The sequence below is a fragment of the Poecile atricapillus genome, chromosome 2, assembly GCF_030490865.1.
Source record: "Poecile atricapillus isolate bPoeAtr1 chromosome 2, bPoeAtr1.hap1, whole genome shotgun sequence".
Taxonomy (NCBI): Eukaryota; Metazoa; Chordata; class Aves; order Passeriformes; family Paridae; genus Poecile; species Poecile atricapillus.
Genome location: NC_081250.1, coordinates 111777783 through 111796999, shown reverse-complemented (window position 1 = coordinate 111796999; position 19217 = coordinate 111777783). Strand labels below are relative to the sequence as shown.

Here is a 19217-nt window from a genome sequence, read left to right as displayed (position 1 = left end):
ACTGGCTTGCTGCACCCAGGAATTTTATACACGGTTAGTTTATACTCCAGTGGCCTATTTTTATTAATGCTGCCTGCCTTCCACTACTATTTGCTAGTTCATTTCACTCATCTGTCACTTCAGGTCTCTCAGGTCCTAAGTGTCCTGGAGGAGGGACTGTCACTGTCTGTCTTCAGGAATTAGTGGAAACCAATATTAACATTTAAATTTTGGAGAGACTGTAAGACAATGGACAATATGTCATCTCTCCTACACAGCCCTTTTTGTGTGGTGGTACTCAGTGTAGTTACCGAGAGCATGCACAGCCCCGGGTTTGGGGCAGGAAGTGTGGGAGAGTTGGGAGATGTGGGGCAGGAAAGGCTGAGGACCTGCAGAAAGGCTGGGCTGTGGGGCAGGGGGCTGGGAACCAGCCATGCGAGGAAATCTGTTTGGGGCATGACTGAGAGGAGGAGGGAAGCACCTTGTGCATGTCAGCCCCTGGCAGGAGCAGCCTTCACCCCAATGAACATTGAGGGTTTGGTTTCCTTCCTTTCCTGTTGGGACTTTTGTTTAGTGTTTTCCTTTTCAAGTCATCACTTGACATAGTTCCTCTCAAGCCTTCCCCTGGGTTTATCGTTCCTCTGAAGAGAAGAGCACAACAATTTTAAACGACCAGTCAGGTTTGCTGGAATGATGCACACACACGCTCTTTGGTGATGAAGGATTTGAGTTTTCCAATCATCTCCTCTCTTTCTTCATCCTGATGCCTGTTCTCAGTTGTTATTTTAGGAGTAGATTATTCCTTTTTGGCATGAGAAAGATATTTCTTGGATTTTTGTCTAGCTGCTTCTATAAATACATATGTTCAAAGATTTTAAACAGGACATTTCCCAGTACATTTCAAACACAGAATCACTCTTCTGAACTAGCTGGATGAAGGGATGGTTTAGTGGTAGTGAACTTAGAGTTACCATTTCCCTAGCTGACAGAAAATGCAATCATTTACTGCCTTTAAAAACCAGCTTAAAATACCCGAGAAAACACAATGCATCATTAATTTTCCTGTACTCTAATTAGCCAAAAAGCTTCCCCTTTAGGCTGTACTTGGGCTTAAGCACCTAAATCCTTATGTACAGGATCGTCAAGCAGCATCACCTCCATACCTAAACAACAGCAATATCTGCCAGCCATGTGCTTAACTGCTGCTTCTCAAAATGTGGGGTGTGTTGATTGAAATAATTTTGTGTCTCATGTTAGAAGCTTCATCCTCTAAAGCCGTGTATTTTGAATTCACAGCATGTCTGCATACTTGAGAGTACTGCAGCTCACTTTGTGTGAGTTTACTGGTCCATTGCCAGACAGTGGTGAGCAAGTGAAGCTGATCAGGAATTATGTGAATAAATCAGTATAATATAACCCCAGAAATAAATGTTATTTGGGTATAATACAATTTCTTGGAAAATGTCTGGTATCTAGCACATTTGCACTGGTTGCAAGATGAATTCTTGGGGCTGAGTTTGTTCTAGAGTTTGAAGTTACTGTGTAGAAATAGAATGGATAAATTTACTTTATCTACAACATTATTGTATTTATTTTCAGAGCACATTTAAAGAAAACACTGAAGAATGATTCTCTCTATGAAGGACTGCTACCTCTCGTGTCACCTCTATTGCTGTTCATTCTTCTTACAGTCTGGGTGGTTTTATCTCCAAGCAACATATTAGCAAAGCAACCCAGACTCTTTTTATGGATGGTTGGAGTTGCTTTCTCCAATGTTATTGTGAGTATATTTGAGGTGATGGTATTATTTAGAGATAGCTTTCTATTTTTCTGTGAATGAGCAGAAGTGAGCAGGAAATGTAGCTAAAATCAGCAGTCACACAGATCTTCTACCTCTGTCTCATAAAAGCACACCACAAACTCTGTGTCTAGACTCTTACAGTACTGAAATACCTCCTCTGCCACAGTGTAACACTTTTATGAGGGCTCTGGTTTGTTTTCTGAGGGTTTATGAAAACCCTAGGGATGCCTTACTTCCAGAAATGTAACAGATACTCCCCAACATACAGGCAGAACTGGGGACTTGTCAAAGTAAAAGAAAGGTCAACACTGGCACAGATTTACTAGCAAGAGTGGAGGGCTTGTAGCTTTCCCTTGCTCGTGTGTCCCTTAATGTGGTACATACATTCCAGTACCCTGCAGTTCAGCTGACCCTACATTTTCCCTTCAGCATTTAGAAAAAGGCCATACCACTGACAGCGTGTTTTAGGGAAAGATGTGAAGAGCTGTAGAGGCCTCGTGGTGGCTCTCTGCTCACAGATTGCTGTGTGCCACATCATGGTGACCAGTTTCCTCCCTTTGATTCCCAGGAGACAACATAAACCTCTGTGCAGTTCTAGCACGGCCAGCTAGACAGTGGTGCTGAGCCCTGCAGGTAACCCAGGGCTTTCTTCTCTAGGGGAACCCAGGAGAGCAGCCAAGCAGAAAGCTGTTCTTGCATTTAAGCAAAAATTCCCTAGAGGATAGTGACTAGTGTCAACCTAGGAAAATAGTCTCCAACACCATCTAAAATCTTGCCACTGAGCAATGCTACATCCAGTTTAAAAAGTGAAAGGCCTAGAGGTGCCTTGCTCTGTGAGACAGATCTTCAAAAACGAGAGGTTTTAAAAGAGAAAGCATAGCCCCTTTAGAAATCTGAATTCAGGAATGGAGAAAAAGTTATAATTGTGATGTTTGCTAGATGTATCCTATAAATGTGCATTTCTGAGGGTCACAAATCAAACAGTTCCATCTTAAGGACTTAATCTCACAAAAACGAGTTGCTTTTCAGATGTGTAAGTTTTATTGTACTCATTATTCATTACCTAATCTATCTCTTTTTCTTAAGAGAATAGGGAAGATTCCAAAATGAGAAATACAATTGCTGCATGCCAGTATGGAAAATGCTTTCAGAGTTTGGCAGATGGCACATTCTGCACATACATCTTAACCAATCAAGAGTGGTTGTGGCAGGATGCTTGCAGAAGAAAAATAATAAGGCAAACCAGAAGTTTCTTTACAGGCTGCAGTTTATCAGACACCGAGTACAACACATATTCTTCAAGCTTTGTTTTTTCTTTTCCCAAAAAATACATTGCAGTGTTGGAGGCTCATGTATTATTAAAATTAAAAATGTATGCATGTTAGCTGAAAATTTTAACATTTCAAAAGCAAGCATTAAAAATGTATAGGTGTTAGTTGGAATTTGTAACATTCTAAAATGAAAATCAAGCCTGCATTTCCTTTCACTTCTTCTGGTCCCTTAGACACATTTCTTCCAGCAAGGCTTGTCATGGCAATACTTTTCTTCTCCACGATAGCCTGAACCATTGGGTTTCCATTACCTGTTCTGCAGACCACAGACTTGCAGACCATGGTTCTCTACCTGCCCGACCTGGAACTTCTCATGCCTTTGACCATGTATTTGGTCTCCCAAATATATAAATATAATAATGGTTTAAAACAATGTGAAATCCAACCTATGGTCAGGTTCAGTTATGTAGTCAGAAAAATTATAGCTTATAGATTGCTTTAGCAATTTGATACCCTCTAGAATGATTCCCAAAGGACTCATAAAACCACTGTTATTAAAAAAAATCATAATCAATACTGAGAATGTAAGTGAAAATATTAACATTAGGTACAAAGGCTTACTTCTTCCACTATTCAAAGCTAATTATTTTTTCATGGTTTATTTTTGCATTCTTCAGCTTCCACAGCAAAGGCAGTAAAGCTAGTATTTCTTTCCTATGGTCAGACTCCTACTGCTGCTGTCATAAGATTTCAGGCACTGCACAGGGAATGAGTTTTTCATTCTTCTGCTGTTTTCAGGATACATAAAATCTATTTTTAACCACATTTCAGTTCTGAGTGAAACTTAAATCAATAAAATATTTCAGATGTGCCTAAATTCCTCTTCTTTTTTGTAACGGGCATGTTATATATGAGACACATTTCTTAAGAAGCCTAAACCAGACAAAACACTTCAGTGTGCTTAATTGCTTTTAAAATACTGAATTTCAAGTCAATTTGTCTCATTATGTTTCCAGAACTCAGTAGAATTAAGCTAATTGCCTTCAGTTAAACCATGCACCATATATTACTTTTTTCTGCCATTCTGAGTGGGATCCCTTTCTTTGGGCCCCCAGCTACATCTCCAGGGAGCCCACTGCCATGATGGAGCCAAGAAATTGGTGTTTTAGTACATAAAGGAGTGCTAGAAAAGAAAAACCAGAATGTGAAAATGTCATATATTGGCTTCCCTCCCTTCTATACAATGAACCAGAAGATATTTCTGTCATGCTGCATGGTTAAAATACCAGCAGACTCTCCCGGTGATTAAGTGGTGGCACATTTGATTTGGGATTGCAGCTTTATGATCCCCTGTGAAAACATAAGGTGGCAAACAAATTCCCCTTTTGCGAGGACGTGCTTCTGCTTATCAAGTGTATCACACACAAAAATAATAGTCTCCAGAGAATAGTGTATTTCAAATTGCAATAATGTCCTCTAGACCCAGTGAGGCAGAGAGGTGTGTACCTGTAGCAGCAGCTCACCAGAAACAAGCCCCATTTTGAACTGTAGCCCTCTTTCCCCCTCACCCAAAGCAACCCACGGAGAAAATGGAAGTACTTTTCCTGAGACCCTTGGGGCTGGCCCAGCACTTCTCACCTGGCCCCTTTTGCTCCAACAGTGCAAGGTGATCGTCTGCCAGATGAGCAGCACCCAGCCGGAGCTGTTCCACTGGTTCCTGTTCCCGCTGGCACTGGTGGTGTACGCGGCCATCTCCGGGCTGCTGGGCTGCATGGAAGAAGCGGTTCTCGGCGTGTTCACCGCCCTGGTCACGGCTGCCCATGTGCACTATGGGGTTTGCGTGGTGAGCAGAGGGCTCTGGAAACAGTTTCTGGTTGGGGCATTGTCTGGGAGTCTGGATCTTTATGTTTTGGAGTTGTGTTTTTTTAGTCCTGTGTGTTCTTTTATTTAGTCTAAAGTTAAGAAAAAGAAATCAGTTTATTGCAGGCAATGGCTTTTTGCATGTGCAGCAACTTCAGTTACTTGAATTATTCCAGTGTAGCCAACTGGTTTTGGCTTTAAACACATTAGAATTATAATATTTATGGAGTGGTTTTATGTAGCAGTTGACCCATGTGGCATGAATGCTTCCGCCCCTCTTTTTTTGCCTTTCTTCTTCCTAAGGTCACTTGACTGAAAAAACAGGAAGGTAAAATGCAAAGTGACATAAATAGAAATAATAAAATAAGGTCAACTTTGCTTTGAATCTGCAGGCAAAATAGATGTCCCAATTTTTTCTTGGCCCTCTGCTAGCATCTCTCAAGCTGGTGACATGAATAGTTTTCCAGTTCATTCAATCTTGCCAACACATTTTTGTGTCTGCTAGGTCTGTCTTATCACTGTCATCTGAACTACTGCTTAAATTAAGTTTTACTTAGTTGATGTCCACTTTTCTAAATTGTCAAACGATCCTTTAGCAACTGCTTTAATGGCGTTAGCTTTTAGATAAAACACCTTGCATGGCAAAGGTCTCATTTCAGAGGGAGCTGGTCAGCATTCTTTTATTTAAGCCACACCACTGGGATGTAAGGATTTTTCTTTGAAAGCAGCCTTTTGTCAGCAGACATTGCTGGCATAGTAGAGTCTACCTGAGCATCCGACACGGGCCTGTTGGTGGAGATCACAATGGAAATACCTGGTCAAAATTCACAATTCACTGGGGGGCCCAACTCCATCACAGCTTATGTCACCTGTGAATCTGGTCTGTAGCCATTTCACTTCCCAGCAGTGTGTTGCAAGAGGAATGCAAGGAAAACAGTTCTCTTGTTTGAATACTTACAGGTCCCTGTGTACTCACAGATCCCCAAGTATGTGAGGGCTGTGGCTGGGTCCTCCCCCCACTCACTGGGAGAGGAGAGGCAGTGAATTGTGAAGCGCATACAAAACAGGTTGCTAATCTCTGCAATTTCTCTTCAGGGTAGGCAGCTGAGTGAGCACTTGAACATTTACATCTTTTCCCTGAAGAAACGCATCCAAGAGTGAACACCTGCACCGAGATCAGACTGTAACACTTGACATGGAGATTTGCAGCTCTTCTGATGTGATAAATAGTTGGAATGAGTCTGATTAAAATAACCAAAGAATAGAATAGTACAGATATCTGAACCACTGCGACAATGAGCTATGCAGCCAGATGCTTCATCTCAGAGGAAGATGCCTGTCCAGCAGAGAACTTTACCAAGCTTATTGTTGATGCTTATTCTTTTTACCGAGCTGTGTTACTTACCTCTCTTTTGTCTTCCTCCTCCTCATCACTGTGTCCAAAGTCCTGGATAAATCCATGCTGGGTTACACAAGATCTTTGGTGATTCATAACCAGCACTGGTTTTGCCCAGCCTAGTCACCAGTAGGACCCCAGCAATGCAAACCCTCCCTGTACATCCTTCCCACCCAGACATTTGTGCCTGCTTCATTTGCCATATTTATTTTCTCACAACTCATTTCTTCCACACAACCTCCTGAAAGGCTTGTGCAGCTTATTCAGTCTTTTCCTCACCTCATATGAATGTGTGAAGACAAGTGAATGAGCTCAGAAAGTTATGGGTACAGTAAAGTGTTTTTGGAATGTACTGTTTTTTTCCCATTCTCAGCATTGAGTCTTAGCTGACCTGTCAGAAATGCAGGCTTAATACAGCAGCAGCTGGCCCTTCTATTTATTTTCTAGGCAGTAACAAGCACATTGTTTATATTTCAGTAGCAACAAACAATATAGCCTACAAGGTAAACAGCTGAAAATAAATTTGGCCAGCAGACCTTCAAAGACTCACATATTTCTCTTCAAAACTAGTTTCAGTCCAACATCATTTACCAGTGCGAAATGCTAAACAACTCATTATTTACCTGTGTGCTTGGAGCGAATTCTTGTGGTTTTAGAAACAGAAACAAGATTTTTTTTTTTTTTTTTTTTTAACATTACATGTTTGCATGCAGATGTAAACTTCTCCCTTCATCTATAATACATGTGGGTTTTCTGTGTGCCTTGGAGGAGGGAGTAAGAATTTCAGTTTCATCTCTTTTCATATGTTGCCCTAGCCTGAGGGCCTTTGTGGCCTTGAAGCACTAATTAAACAATCTGTCCACTTCCCCAAGGTAAGCACAGAGGGATGTGATTGACAGCCTGGCACATTTATTAACTATTTAACCATCTCATTTGCCAGAAGCCATGTGGAAGTGCAGTTTTTGAGCTGCTGAGCTGAGTCTGAAGTTCATCTTTTCCAGTGCTTAGACTGTTTCTGTGGGTTTATTACTAGCCTGATCATTTTTCCCCCCCAGGTTAATTTACCCTCACGTCAGTAGCTCCTATTAATATTTTCAGCTGAGCACTGGCAAGTTGTATGAGCAGCTTCAGCTTAAGGTGGTACTGCCTGTTACAGCAATTGCCCTACCACAACACCAGCAGGGCTGATTTCCCCAGGCAGCCTTTACCACAGGCACCAGGGGACCAGCCAGAACATCAGCTTCCCCTCGTCACAAAGCAGAAATACCAGGAAGTTCCTTCAGGTTTGACAGAAGCCATGTTCCGCTTACCAAACAAGCACATTGAGGGTCCCACCCCCCAAATGAACATCAGATGAGTCACAGTTCAAGCAGCTCCAGGTGTGATTTAGGCAGAGGGGACAAGTCATGCTGTGTGGTTTGCCAAGAGCTGGGCAGGGAAGGGAGGATGCCCTTTGGAACCTCTGTGGTCCAGCTACAAGAGGTGTCTCCCAGCCTTTCTCCCCGATGGTGTGGCAGCAATGTCCTTACCCCGTGTGATGCCCAGGGAGCATGGGGTCTCCACAGAAGACAGTCTCCCTAACTGCCCAAGAACTCGCCTGGAGTAAGTCTGAAGGCTCTTTATTCGATGAGGTTTGCCAAAAAAGGCAGTTCTGACTGCATTTCAAAGGGAGTGAGGAGTCTGACATTGCTGCACACACCCAGCAGTCTCAGCGTTGGATGAAGTTAAATATTACATCCAATACCTGATACACTGCCACAAAAGTCTCACCTGCTTTATAAAGGTAGTTTGTATTTCACCTTTCCATCATAAGTATTGAGGAAATTCTGGTGAGAAAAGAATTAGGATACAATAAACAAAAATAACTCCAAATTGAATGTGGTCGTACTGGAGAAACTCTGTAGACAGGCTTCCTTTTTCCATCTGTCTTGCACTTATTTAGGAAACAGCTGGAAATAAGGGTGACAGAAGCAGTGCAATTTGATGCACTGGAATGGAGCATTTTGAAATATTCATTAAATGAAATTTTAAAACTTGAACTACCACAACCTGCCTGCACTTGTACCTTTCTAAAGGGAAACCAAGTATCACTTTTAAAGGACATTAATCTCTGGCCAGTTTTTTCACCTTCTATAGGAACACATTGCAAATAACTTTCTTTTTCCTCTTTAAATCAATTTGTCACTACAATCTGTATAAAGACAAGTATAAAAAGAGATTATGTACTGCACAGTGTATATATTGAATTATTAGCCATCATAGATGGCAACTGGTTCAATGAATAGGAAGAAAAATGCTTTTGTTCATAGGGCTGTATGGTCACAGATTTATTTTGCAAAGTCAGGTATGTAGATGACCTAACAATAAATTTTTTTGGTCACAACATTATGGCAGAAAGTTGTCAACTATCTGAACTGGAAAATATATCACTTTTTTTTTAAGCTTTAGAGCATTTGCAGTAACCCAAGGACATGCCTTCCTCCCGGTCTTATGAAAAGCAACTAGACAAGAGCTGCTCTCCCAGCTTTGAACGCCTGGGTTGGAAATGGGTTCCTCTGGTCCCTGCTTCATCCTCCCCTCCCTCCCCTGTCAGAGGCCCAGGGATACCTGGAGTAGCAGGGTGCAGGCTGGTGGCTCACAACAGCATCACTTCAACACAGAAGGGTCCTGACCCAAGGCTCAGAACTCCTGCACTTGAGCAGCAACTACTGCAGCTACAAAAGACCAGAGCTGTGAGAACTACAATAAATTTTCACCCTTCCCGCCCCACAAAACCTCATACTTTGATCTAAAATCTAGATGGCTTTTAGGTACTGCATTGAAGATTCATCCCTGAATAGCTGGCAACTGCGAGGAAGCCCACTGGGAGCTTTGGCACCTTTCTGTAGTGCTCTCTTTGCCTCCTGGCTGCTGCCAGTTTTGCTTCAGACTGATACCCAAGGGAGTTAGCACTCCAAAATCTGAAATTATTTATTTACCATAAAGGAAAATGTGCTGTTTACATGCACATACATACATGCATTTTCTGTTTTGATTTATAAAAGGGAATACAGTTGCTGAGCTCTTGGGGAAACAGATGCTATCCACACACATAGGATAAGTGAACTTCTGGGCTTTTAAAGCAGCTGCCTTTTTCTTCCTGCTCCCATATGCAGCCCCTGATGAATCAAAAATATGTATTTAATCCAGAAAATTATTATTTTAGAATGTTCCGAATAGTCTCTAGAGCTAGACAGATTTTAACATATATTTTTTTATTAAATATGTAAAAAGATAAACGCAAGTCAAGTTATTCACATATTCAGACAAAAATCTACTCTATCATGCGACAGTTTGTGGATAACGTAAAATGACTGATACATCTGAATAAGACTTTTCTTTGTATCTATTATGCCATTACTTATCTATTTATAATTAACAATACATATGTTTACATTCCTTTCAGTTTACATTTAATATATAACCAAAGCTTTATGGTGTGCTATTTAGTAAAGGTAATTACAAATGCATATTAAAACCATAACAGAAGAATGGGTTACTCACAGGGGGTGGGGGGGGGAAGGACAACTTTTTCCCCTTTCAGAACACTGCTCTCCCCTCAGCACAGCCACAATTCAGGTGCCCCCAAAGAATTTCACTGCCCTGGCTCCCTACATCAGTCACTCCCCCCTTGATACAAGCAGTGAGAGGGCTATGGTCCTCAGATCAGAAACAGGATACAAGGAATTTTCAGGAAGCGAAGTTCAGCTTTTTAATTTTTTTTTTTTTCATATGTGCTTCAATAGAGAGAAAAGAAGAGAGGGACAACAGCCTGGCTCTGAACTGTCTGGGGAGCTCAGCAACCCCAACCATTTGCACCTTCAGAAAAATGTTTTCCCTTGAAGCGCTCTCCATGCACCTGCTCAAGTATTGGCAGAAGGATGAACTCCAGTAGGCAGAGACGTGCTGATGAAATTAGGTTTATGGCCTGATCCCAAACTCCTTGCCCCATTCAGAGATCCCATAAAGGTTAAAGGACATTCAGGAGTCTGGAAAAAAATTAGTAACTGCTCTTCAACAGTATTATGAAGAACTACTGTTTATTACAATGACAATTGTAATAAGTACATATGTTCTAATAAACACAAATACAACAAAAATGACAATTCCCCCATTTGTGGTGATTCTTGGAAATAATTATTTTGGAAAAAACATGATTTTATAAACCAGACCTTACTTGTAACCAATTGAAACGGGAGAGGAAAACTTCAGCCTGCAGGGTCCAGAAACTCTTCTGCTGTGCAGGGGGAGGATCAAGAAACTGGTAATACCTGTTTTGGTGCTCAACAGCATTTTATATATTGTCGGTGGTGTGACACAACAGCAGGGTTCTCACATTTAACTAAGAGCCACTTAGCTGCAGAAGATTGATTAGGAATGGAAAACTGCATGTGCATGTGTGTGTGCCTGGGGGCTGATTCACTGGAAATCTTTCTATGGAAGCATAAGCTGGGGACCTAATGCTTTAGGAACCTAAGAATGCCTAAAATAAAATGCTGTTCAATAGACTGTGGAGTTTTTCAGTGAATGCCATTTGGGATGGGACTTCCACGTACCTGCTAAATCAGCACAACAAAACAGAATTCAGAAAATGAAGCGAGAGACCAAGAATACCAGGCATTAAATAACCAGAGAGACTACAAAGCACAATGGTAGGAGAAGAACAAGGAATGCTTTTTATACTTCAAGATGCCTCTGTTTATAAAATATCATCATTTAGAACAGGGCCATGGGACCACACTGGAAGGGAACACTCCCACTGCAGACATCTCCAGTGCACACATGGTTCTGCACCACACTGGCCTCGAAGAAGGAAGGTCAGCCAAGCACAGAAACAGCTCTGTGCCCCCAGTCAGATGTTCCCCTTCTGATGTGTGCCCTGTCTCCAGGAGGACTCCTCACTGCCTCTCCATGCTTTGGAAGCAGCCTTAAACCTGTGAAGTGTCGACCATCCACTTACGGGGAGTTTGAGGTGTGGTTCGAGGCCAATGCTGTTGCTGTTTTCCCCTGTACTTTGCACTAGTGACAAAATTTCTGTCTTCTGTATTGCATGGCTGGGGCAGTGGAAGGGGGAAGGAAAGTGGAAGGAGATGGCTGGCCTACTTTCTCCCTTTCTGAGAGGTGGGAAGCCAAGGATGATGGCAGAGACTGTGTCCTGCAGCTACACTTGTGTCAAGGAGATTTCTCTCTTCCCTCAGCACTGAGCTCTGCGGAGGTAGAGCTGCAGCTGGAGGCTGGGACTGGATTCATCAGAAAAGAAGAAAAGCTGGGAAATGTCTACTGACTAGTTAGGAAACTGGGAGGGTTTTCAAAAAGCTTAAGAGGATGTGTGTTCCTCCAGAAATCAGCCAAAAAACATACCATGCAGCTTTCTAACAAGCCTCCTAACACAGGGACTTAATCTCCCAGTGAAACAGATGCTCCACCTTCCATTTGTGAAGACAGGAAAGGAATAAATGTGAGCAACACAAGTGTTTTCCTCCACAACACAGCCTCATCGTTATGGCTTGAGTATGACATCCACTGTATCCCTTTATTTCAACTGTTTGGCCAAACTGATGCCCCAAGGCAGATGTACTAGAAAATGTAAAAGCACCACAAAGTGAGAGACACAGCTAGTGGTACAGAACTCCTTGCCACACAAAATGCCAATATAAATATGTTAGAACAAGTTACAAGTGTATCATATTTAAGACGAAAAAGAAAAAAAAATAAATATATATATTTTTAAAGAGCAGAACAAATCTCAAGCAGCCAAGTGGTGACGTTGCAGTGATGTACAGTAGGTGATGTAGCCCTACCACCTCTTGGGAAGATACACTGAAAGAAGACGTCTGCAAATGCATCTTGGCAAAGTATTGGTACAGAATGCAGTGGTTGGCTGGCACTCACTATGGTACATAAATGTTAATGGCAGACTGGGAGTGAACTGATTTCAAGTTTGAGGCCGCACATGTTCCATTCTCCAGAAGAAAGTTCTCACACAAAACGAAAATTGTCAGAGATGCTGCATGAGTCAGTACTCATCCTGCTGCTGGGGCTGTTCATGGACTTGCTCTTCACCTTCATGCTCATCTGTGTGGCTCTCCTGCAGGAAGAAAAAGATCCCAAAACACTCTTCAGCAGAAAGCATTCTTCATGTAATCTTGCCCCATGATGCTCACTGTAGCATAAAACTTAAAAATTTTCATGCAAGGGAGTACAAAATGAGCTATTTCCTGAGGAAAGCAGCATCTCATATTATTATAATAAAATGTACTTACTTTACTTCTAATTGAGGCATATGCAGTACTGTTATTTCCCTAGAAAAAAATGTCAGCTTTCAACATTACTATCTGTTATCTGTTCTGGTGAGCAAACATTTTGAATAGTTAGACAGTGATTTGCCAACCATAGATGCTGTACCATAGCATCCTGATGTCCTCCCATTTTCAGCTTGTCCAAGGTTTTCTGAACCTGTCTACTGTACTTTTCACACACTCTTCTCTCAAGGTTTAGATCACTAAATGGACAAGACACTTTTACTATCACCTGCTTTAAAAATTCAACACAGCCTCCTTTTTGAGGTCAAGCATATTACTTTCCCAAAATAATACACCCATGTTAACTCCCACAGACTTGCAAACACATTTTCTTGGGCAGGCTGGGCGGGAAAGCCCCATAATCACTGACTTATAGAGCTACTGGAAAAAGCACTAATTACTAAGTAAATACTTCCCATTGTTTTTATGCACAGTATTATCCAAAGCTGTCTCTGTGAATATACATTCCCACTGGAAGACGAATTCCTGACACAAGGAAAGGCTGTATCCTCACTGCAGGTGACACCAGCTCCAAACAACTTTCAAATTACAGGCAACAGGCCTAGTATCCTGAGTTGACCTCAATGTTATCTGAGCTCAAAAAGTCTGGCTGACTTTTAGAGCATCCCTTCTGGACTGCCATTAAGCACAGCTGCATTTACAGCTTTCCTCTCAAGTGCTTTCCATCTTTCCACAGCACGGTTCACTGAAGAGATCCCTCTCGTGTACGCTCTGCCCTGAATTAGTACTGCTCTGCCGTAGGCAGCTCCAAAGGAAAACACTTTTCCAAGACACTGAGCTGCCATTCAAATTCCAGCATCCCCAGTGGGCTACTCTGCAGAACCCACCTGGCCCCCTAACTTTTGTTAGAAGCAAGTTTCTTGAACAACAAACTTCAACAAATTGCTACTGCTAAGTTTTCAAATTTGAGGCAAAAATCAAAAGAAGAGGAAGGCCATTATTTTAGTTTCCCCACAATAGTCCAGGGCAGCTCATGAAACAAGCAAATTCCCTTCTGGCAATAAAATATTTATCTAAAGGGCAAAAGCAGAATAAGGTTCCTAGGATTTGTTGATACAATGGAAAGAGTCATCCATTTACCATGTATACAAACAGCCCAATTTGAACTGAAAGCAAGCTTTCTATCACTCAGGTGCCATTTTCAGGTGGAAGTCACATGTCCGTCAGGGCAGCTGAAGTTAAGCACGTTTTGGCCCCTTGGGGGAAATGATGTCCTTATTACATACAGTAGGTACATCACGTCAAAACAGCTTTGTGAGCAGTACCTAAAAGCTGCAGCTCCTGTCATGGGCTGCAAGGGTGCAGGATGTGCAGAGAACAGGAGGTTCACAGGGAGGAGCTGACAGCTGGGAGAACGTCACCCTGCCCTGTCGGGTGAGAAAACTGGATTTTCTTTAGCTGCAGTGAGCAATGCTGCCTTAACCCACCTGTCCTGACCCTCCTCCTGTGCTGAGGTGACCTGTTCTGGAATGCACATGTTCCACAGGCCCTGTGTATGATGACTTTATGAGATACACTATTAGAAAGCCTACTTGGGCAGATTTTTTTGGGTCATGTACATGCTTTCTTGTCATTCGTACACTAGGAAAAACCTCTAAGCAGAGGGAGTGAAATCTACTCCACAGCTCTGAAGAGGAGTGGAGGTCCCTATCTTGCCAGGTTTATCTTTGATGGAAATAGTGAATCTTATAACTACCTCAGAGGTTGTTCTGAGATTTGGGACATGTTTTTCAGTATGTACAGCTTGTATAAATACATGAAATGGGAACCATAAGAGTCCAATTACTTTAGGACTGTGGAATCTCATTGAACAGCATCCCCTAATAAGGAAAGTAGTGGAAGATCTATTTAGAGAATTTATTTCTGGCTTGAGCCACATGACCATGGTCATCTGTCTCCCACATTGAGAGATGGTCTCTTTCGACCCTTAGGTCCATCTGCCTCAAACTATTCAGGTGTGCCTGTAGACTGAAGAGTTGGACTATGAAAACCTGGTGTTGGGGAGGGTGGGGGCCTTTTCCAAAAGTAGCAGCAGATATAGAAGCTGCTAGAGCAGAGTCACCAAACCTGCTGCATTTCGAGCAATTGCTCTGGGAAATTGAGCAGAGCAACTGAGATGTCCAACAAGAGAAATTCTCCCAACTTCTACATGAATTGAACCACAACAGCCTATGTAGGAAAGCAAAAGCTTTCCTACATTTCTGCTTTATGCCAAGAACTAAACAGCTCTGGGCTTCATAACCAGACACAGAGCCTCTTCTCGTCCATCACTCTGAAGCTCTTCTAGTGTAGTACCACATGACCAAGTGCTTTACAGGCTGATAGCTTGAAAAATAGGGGCCACATCTCTCCACCACTCAGATGTAGCCTTTTGAGCCCTGTTCTCTGGCAACTTTGATGTTTTTGATGAAGAACTAGGATTATAAATGATCAATTCATAATTGAAAATTACAAAGGTCAATGGAGTGACGAGACAAATGTTAAATGACAGTATATTATATCCCTCTTGCTTAAGCAGAGACATAATGATGAGGTTTAAGCAGAATTGTAACAGGGAAAACAAAACAAAGGCCCTAAAATAGAAGGAAAACCAACTGGATTGATATTTATGCTGCTCAAACTCACAAAAAAAAAAAATTAAAAAAAAAATTAAAAGATTTGTTCCATCTTAAAACATTAGTTCTTATTGAATTAAGCAAAGCAGAAGCTTAGAAGGTGACATGACTGAAACTACACTATAAACTGAAATTCTGAGAAAAATAACTACCCCACTCCACACCCTAAGACATGAACCTGATCAAAATCTCTTCAATACAATACTACAATAATCAAACACCTGGATAATGATTCTTTGAAGGACTAAACTCTATGCTTGCATTTCTAATCATTCTACACACAATTCATCTAACAGCCTCATGGCCTGACTAAGAAAGCCAAACTGCTGTCACCAAGGGATTAGCCTGCAAAATACTGTGAGATAAAGAATTTAACTTGGGACAAATTTGTTACAGAGAGAAAGGAAAACACAACCCAGATCTGAAGGGGAAAGTAGGGCAATAAGAGAGTAAATTCCAAAACCAAAAAGTAGGCAGAATCTGAATCAGACTTTGGTTTAGTGCTAATGCAATGGATCTTTCCTCAGCAAGTCACAGTCCATCTGTTAAGCTGAGATCAAGTCTCCCACCAAAAAGAACAAAAAAATGATGTGAGGAATGGCCTCTGTATTCCTCTCTGGACGAGCTCTCCTGCTGCAGTGACACACCCAGTCTCCAACAGCAACCAGATTTTAGATGAAAGCACAGTTGTATGTAGTTCACATGCAGGGATGGATGATGATTTCAACAGAGAAGGGCTTGAAGGGAAGAAGTAGATCAAATACTGGGAAATGGATTGAAGTAGAACATTTTGTAATGTGTTCTGCCAGTAAGGAAGACTGCAAAAGGAAAAGCAACAAATGCATTCCTTGGTGTGGAACCACTCTGTTATTTAAGCCAACAGACAGATAGATGTGGTAGGGGTATGGGGAGAAGAAGGATTTTTCTGGCTTTGCTTTATAAATAAATCACTGCTCTTGAATCCAGAAGACATTTTCTCTGACCACTAGATATATGTAACACTTTTACCCTGTTATCACATGCCTGGCAAATTTGTCTTATTGTTTATTCCTGTGAAAATAATGGTTTCCTCCTCTTTTTCCTCTCTAGCACTCGTTCTGGTCTGCTGAACAAATCCTCTTTCCCTTGTCACTTCTCATCTGAGCAGTGGCACCTGTTAGCTTCAAACCTGTGGCTCTCTTGCACTTAACTTTCAAACCTTTAGGTCCTATATTTGCCTCTTTTAGAAAAAGTATGTTGAATTAGTAGTTCCTTCAGCACTAGTTTTGATATAAAACTAAGTCAGCTGGCTACTGCTGCAACAGCTTTCTGGGAGCAGATGTAAGCCAGCCTACGGTACACAGTGCTGCCAAGGGATTAAGTTGATGCTTGTACACTCTGGAGCCAAAGCCTTCCTCTGCTGGAGACTGAAGGGTCAATTGTCAGCACAATCCATACAGAGATTTAGCTAACATGAATGGGAGTAGTTCAGCTAAATCTCCACTGAATCATTATCCCTGAATGTCTCTGAGGAATTTAACCAGCACCCTTTGCAGCTTCTTGCTTTGTTCAGTGTCTACAACATTAAGTCTAAGATGCAATGAGATTCTTGCTTAATCTTGCAGACAATACACTTCTGAAATTTTGCTAATACAGGATTATTTGGTTTGCACAAGGAAGAATTTTGCCTATAGCAACAGGATAAAAAATGCTAAAGAGCATTATCTTTGTAGATATAATTATGTATTTGGCAACCTGCACCATACACTTTCCATCACTACCACATAGGCCAGAGAAGGTTCACAGCTGTAGACAGTGAACAGCACCTCTGCCAGAATTTTTGTGATTTTCAACACATTAAAGAACATGAGTAAAAGAATTCATGCACATAGGGGGAAGATGGAAAAAACAAAACTAAGTCTCAGAACCATATGAAACCAATTTAAAATTGTGACACAGTCCCTCCCCTTTTTAGCTAAAGCTCAGCAAACCCAGAATACAAAACCTACACTGAAGCAGTGAAAAGCAATAAACCTCCTGAATCCTCTCCCCAAGCTATAAAGTCTGTTGTTTGCAATTGCAAATGCAAACTTCCTTTTTGGGAAGGAGTCACAGGAATCCTAGCTGCTAAAGTTCTGCTGGCCTAAATACAGGATATGACCCAATACTATACTGATAAAATTTTATGCAATTAAGCTCTTTTTGTTGAAATAAAATCCATTAAGTTTCAACTTACATGTTCATCTGAAGCATAAAGGACTTCCATTAGCCGATTGACAAGGTCATTATTCTCTCCCCCATGTTCTTGGCAGAGAAGTTCAATCTCCCTTAATTTGCCAAAGTAGAAATCCCTTTCCTTCTCCACGCCTTCAAGTGCAAGTTTTAATGAATGTACCTGTATATAAACCAAGACATGATGCATCAGTTTTGAGGTGCACTACAGAAAAAAGAATGGTATAAAATTTTGTATGCTAAACAATATTAAATACATATTCCATTTTATAGCTTAAAATAAAGTCCAGTTTTCTTGCTGCAGTGCTAAATTGAACCTTACCCCACAGAGAACAGTAAATCAGGCTCCCCCACTACTCGGCTTGGATACATCTTAACCTTGATCCTTAAAGGTCAATTTTCTCAGCACTCTTACATTGAAGCTCAAAGCAGCAGTTCAGAAATCAGGGCTACCTAAGCCATGTCTCCTAGCAGGGCTGCCAGAAATGTCATGTAGTGGTAACTAATAAAACTTTTGGCTAAGTACTTGTGTTATTTTGCCTAGATAAATGTGTAGTTGTTGGGAAACCTACAATATCTCCTTGCCTAAAAATACCTTGAACTAGCAGAGGAGGGAAATAGTCAGGAAATTAAAAGGTCTTCTAGTTACAAATGTGGTATTGCTGGTTTTCCACCTCTCCTGTTCTGCCTCCTCACTTACCACATTTTACAAACCTGTGTTTCAGCACTCTGCTGCCATAACTGGGTGCACCACAGGCTACCTGCTCTGACTGATGTGCTGCGTCTACCAGCAAATTCTCCAAATGCCAAGTACCTTCCTCCTTTGCAACCTTGTTCACAAGAGTCTTCAAGCTATGCTGTCAGCCTCAATTTCACCACTAGGACTGCTGCAAATAATTCATGGGCAATGTAGCTGTTAATGATTAGGCTTTGTATAAATCATGACAGATGTTGCAATGTATTTATATATATATATATTTTAAAAAGAACAGCTTTGTGGGAGCATAACATATAAACTTCTGACTAATGGGGTATACACAATCAGGATAACATCTAAGTGGCTTGTAAATTCAGAGGACAGCAGCATAAAAACCAACAGAAATAATCACAGATAAAGCTGTCTACGGTAAATACACTGACCCAAATCACATCCAATTACAGCCAAATTAGCATTTGCATTTTAAAGGCTGCAATTACACAAATGATTTTCTAAATAAAACATGCTAAATAAATTAAATCATATCAGACTACATTTCAGTGAACTGATATGATTTAATAGAAACTTCTGTGCTGCCAGTTCTATTGCAAGTTAATTTATTTCCTTCACTAGTAAAAATACCAGCAGAGTTCAAACAATGCTTTGATAGCCTACTAAATCCTTTCAGTTTGTTTTTCCATGACTGCTGAGCTAGGGATGACTTTTTCTGACCTTTGACTGCTCTCTCAAAGGCATCAAGCAGCAGAACTGACCTGTTACCAGTGCAGGATCTCAGGGCATCTCATTTATGCACTAATTCATTTCTGACTAGCTGCCTGAGTGTGACACTCAAGTCTCCCCTTGCCAGTTTGAATTCCTTATGGATATAATGACCAGTCACCTTAAAATTAGCTATTTTTTTACAAAAGTAGGAATAGCAAAATTAAGAGTTTACAATATTCTAGTTCTGTAGATGAAGACCTCGTACTCAGGATGTGCCTTCTGGAACTGCCATAGCATATTGC

General features: G+C 41.3%; 2 protein-coding genes across 5 annotated transcripts in view; one reads left to right on the top strand and one right to left on the bottom strand.

Annotated features, from left to right (window-relative positions):
* The window catches only part of LOC131575389 (ethanolaminephosphotransferase 1-like), a 59245-nt gene extending 47114 nt beyond the window's left edge, over positions 1-12131 (top strand). Inside the window, exons 8-10 of the mRNA XM_058830801.1 lie at positions 1579-1759; positions 4712-4894; positions 6007-12131. Coding sequence (XP_058686784.1) covers positions 1579-1759; positions 4712-4894; positions 6007-6072 — 430 coding nt within the window. The 3' untranslated portion in view covers positions 6073-12131. The remainder of the gene's footprint in view (positions 1-1578; positions 1760-4711; positions 4895-6006) is intronic.
* The window catches only part of MAPRE2 (microtubule associated protein RP/EB family member 2), a 99941-nt gene continuing 91093 nt past the window's right edge, over positions 10370-19217 (bottom strand). For all 4 annotated transcript variants that reach the window (XM_058830804.1, XM_058830802.1, XM_058830803.1 and 1 more), the window contains 2 exons: positions 17500-17658; positions 10370-12434 (listed from right to left, as the gene is read on the bottom strand). In XM_058830804.1, coding sequence (XP_058686787.1) covers positions 12363-12434; positions 17500-17658 — 231 coding nt within the window. In that variant the 3' untranslated portion in view covers positions 10370-12362. The remainder of the gene's footprint in view (positions 12435-17499; positions 17659-19217) is intronic.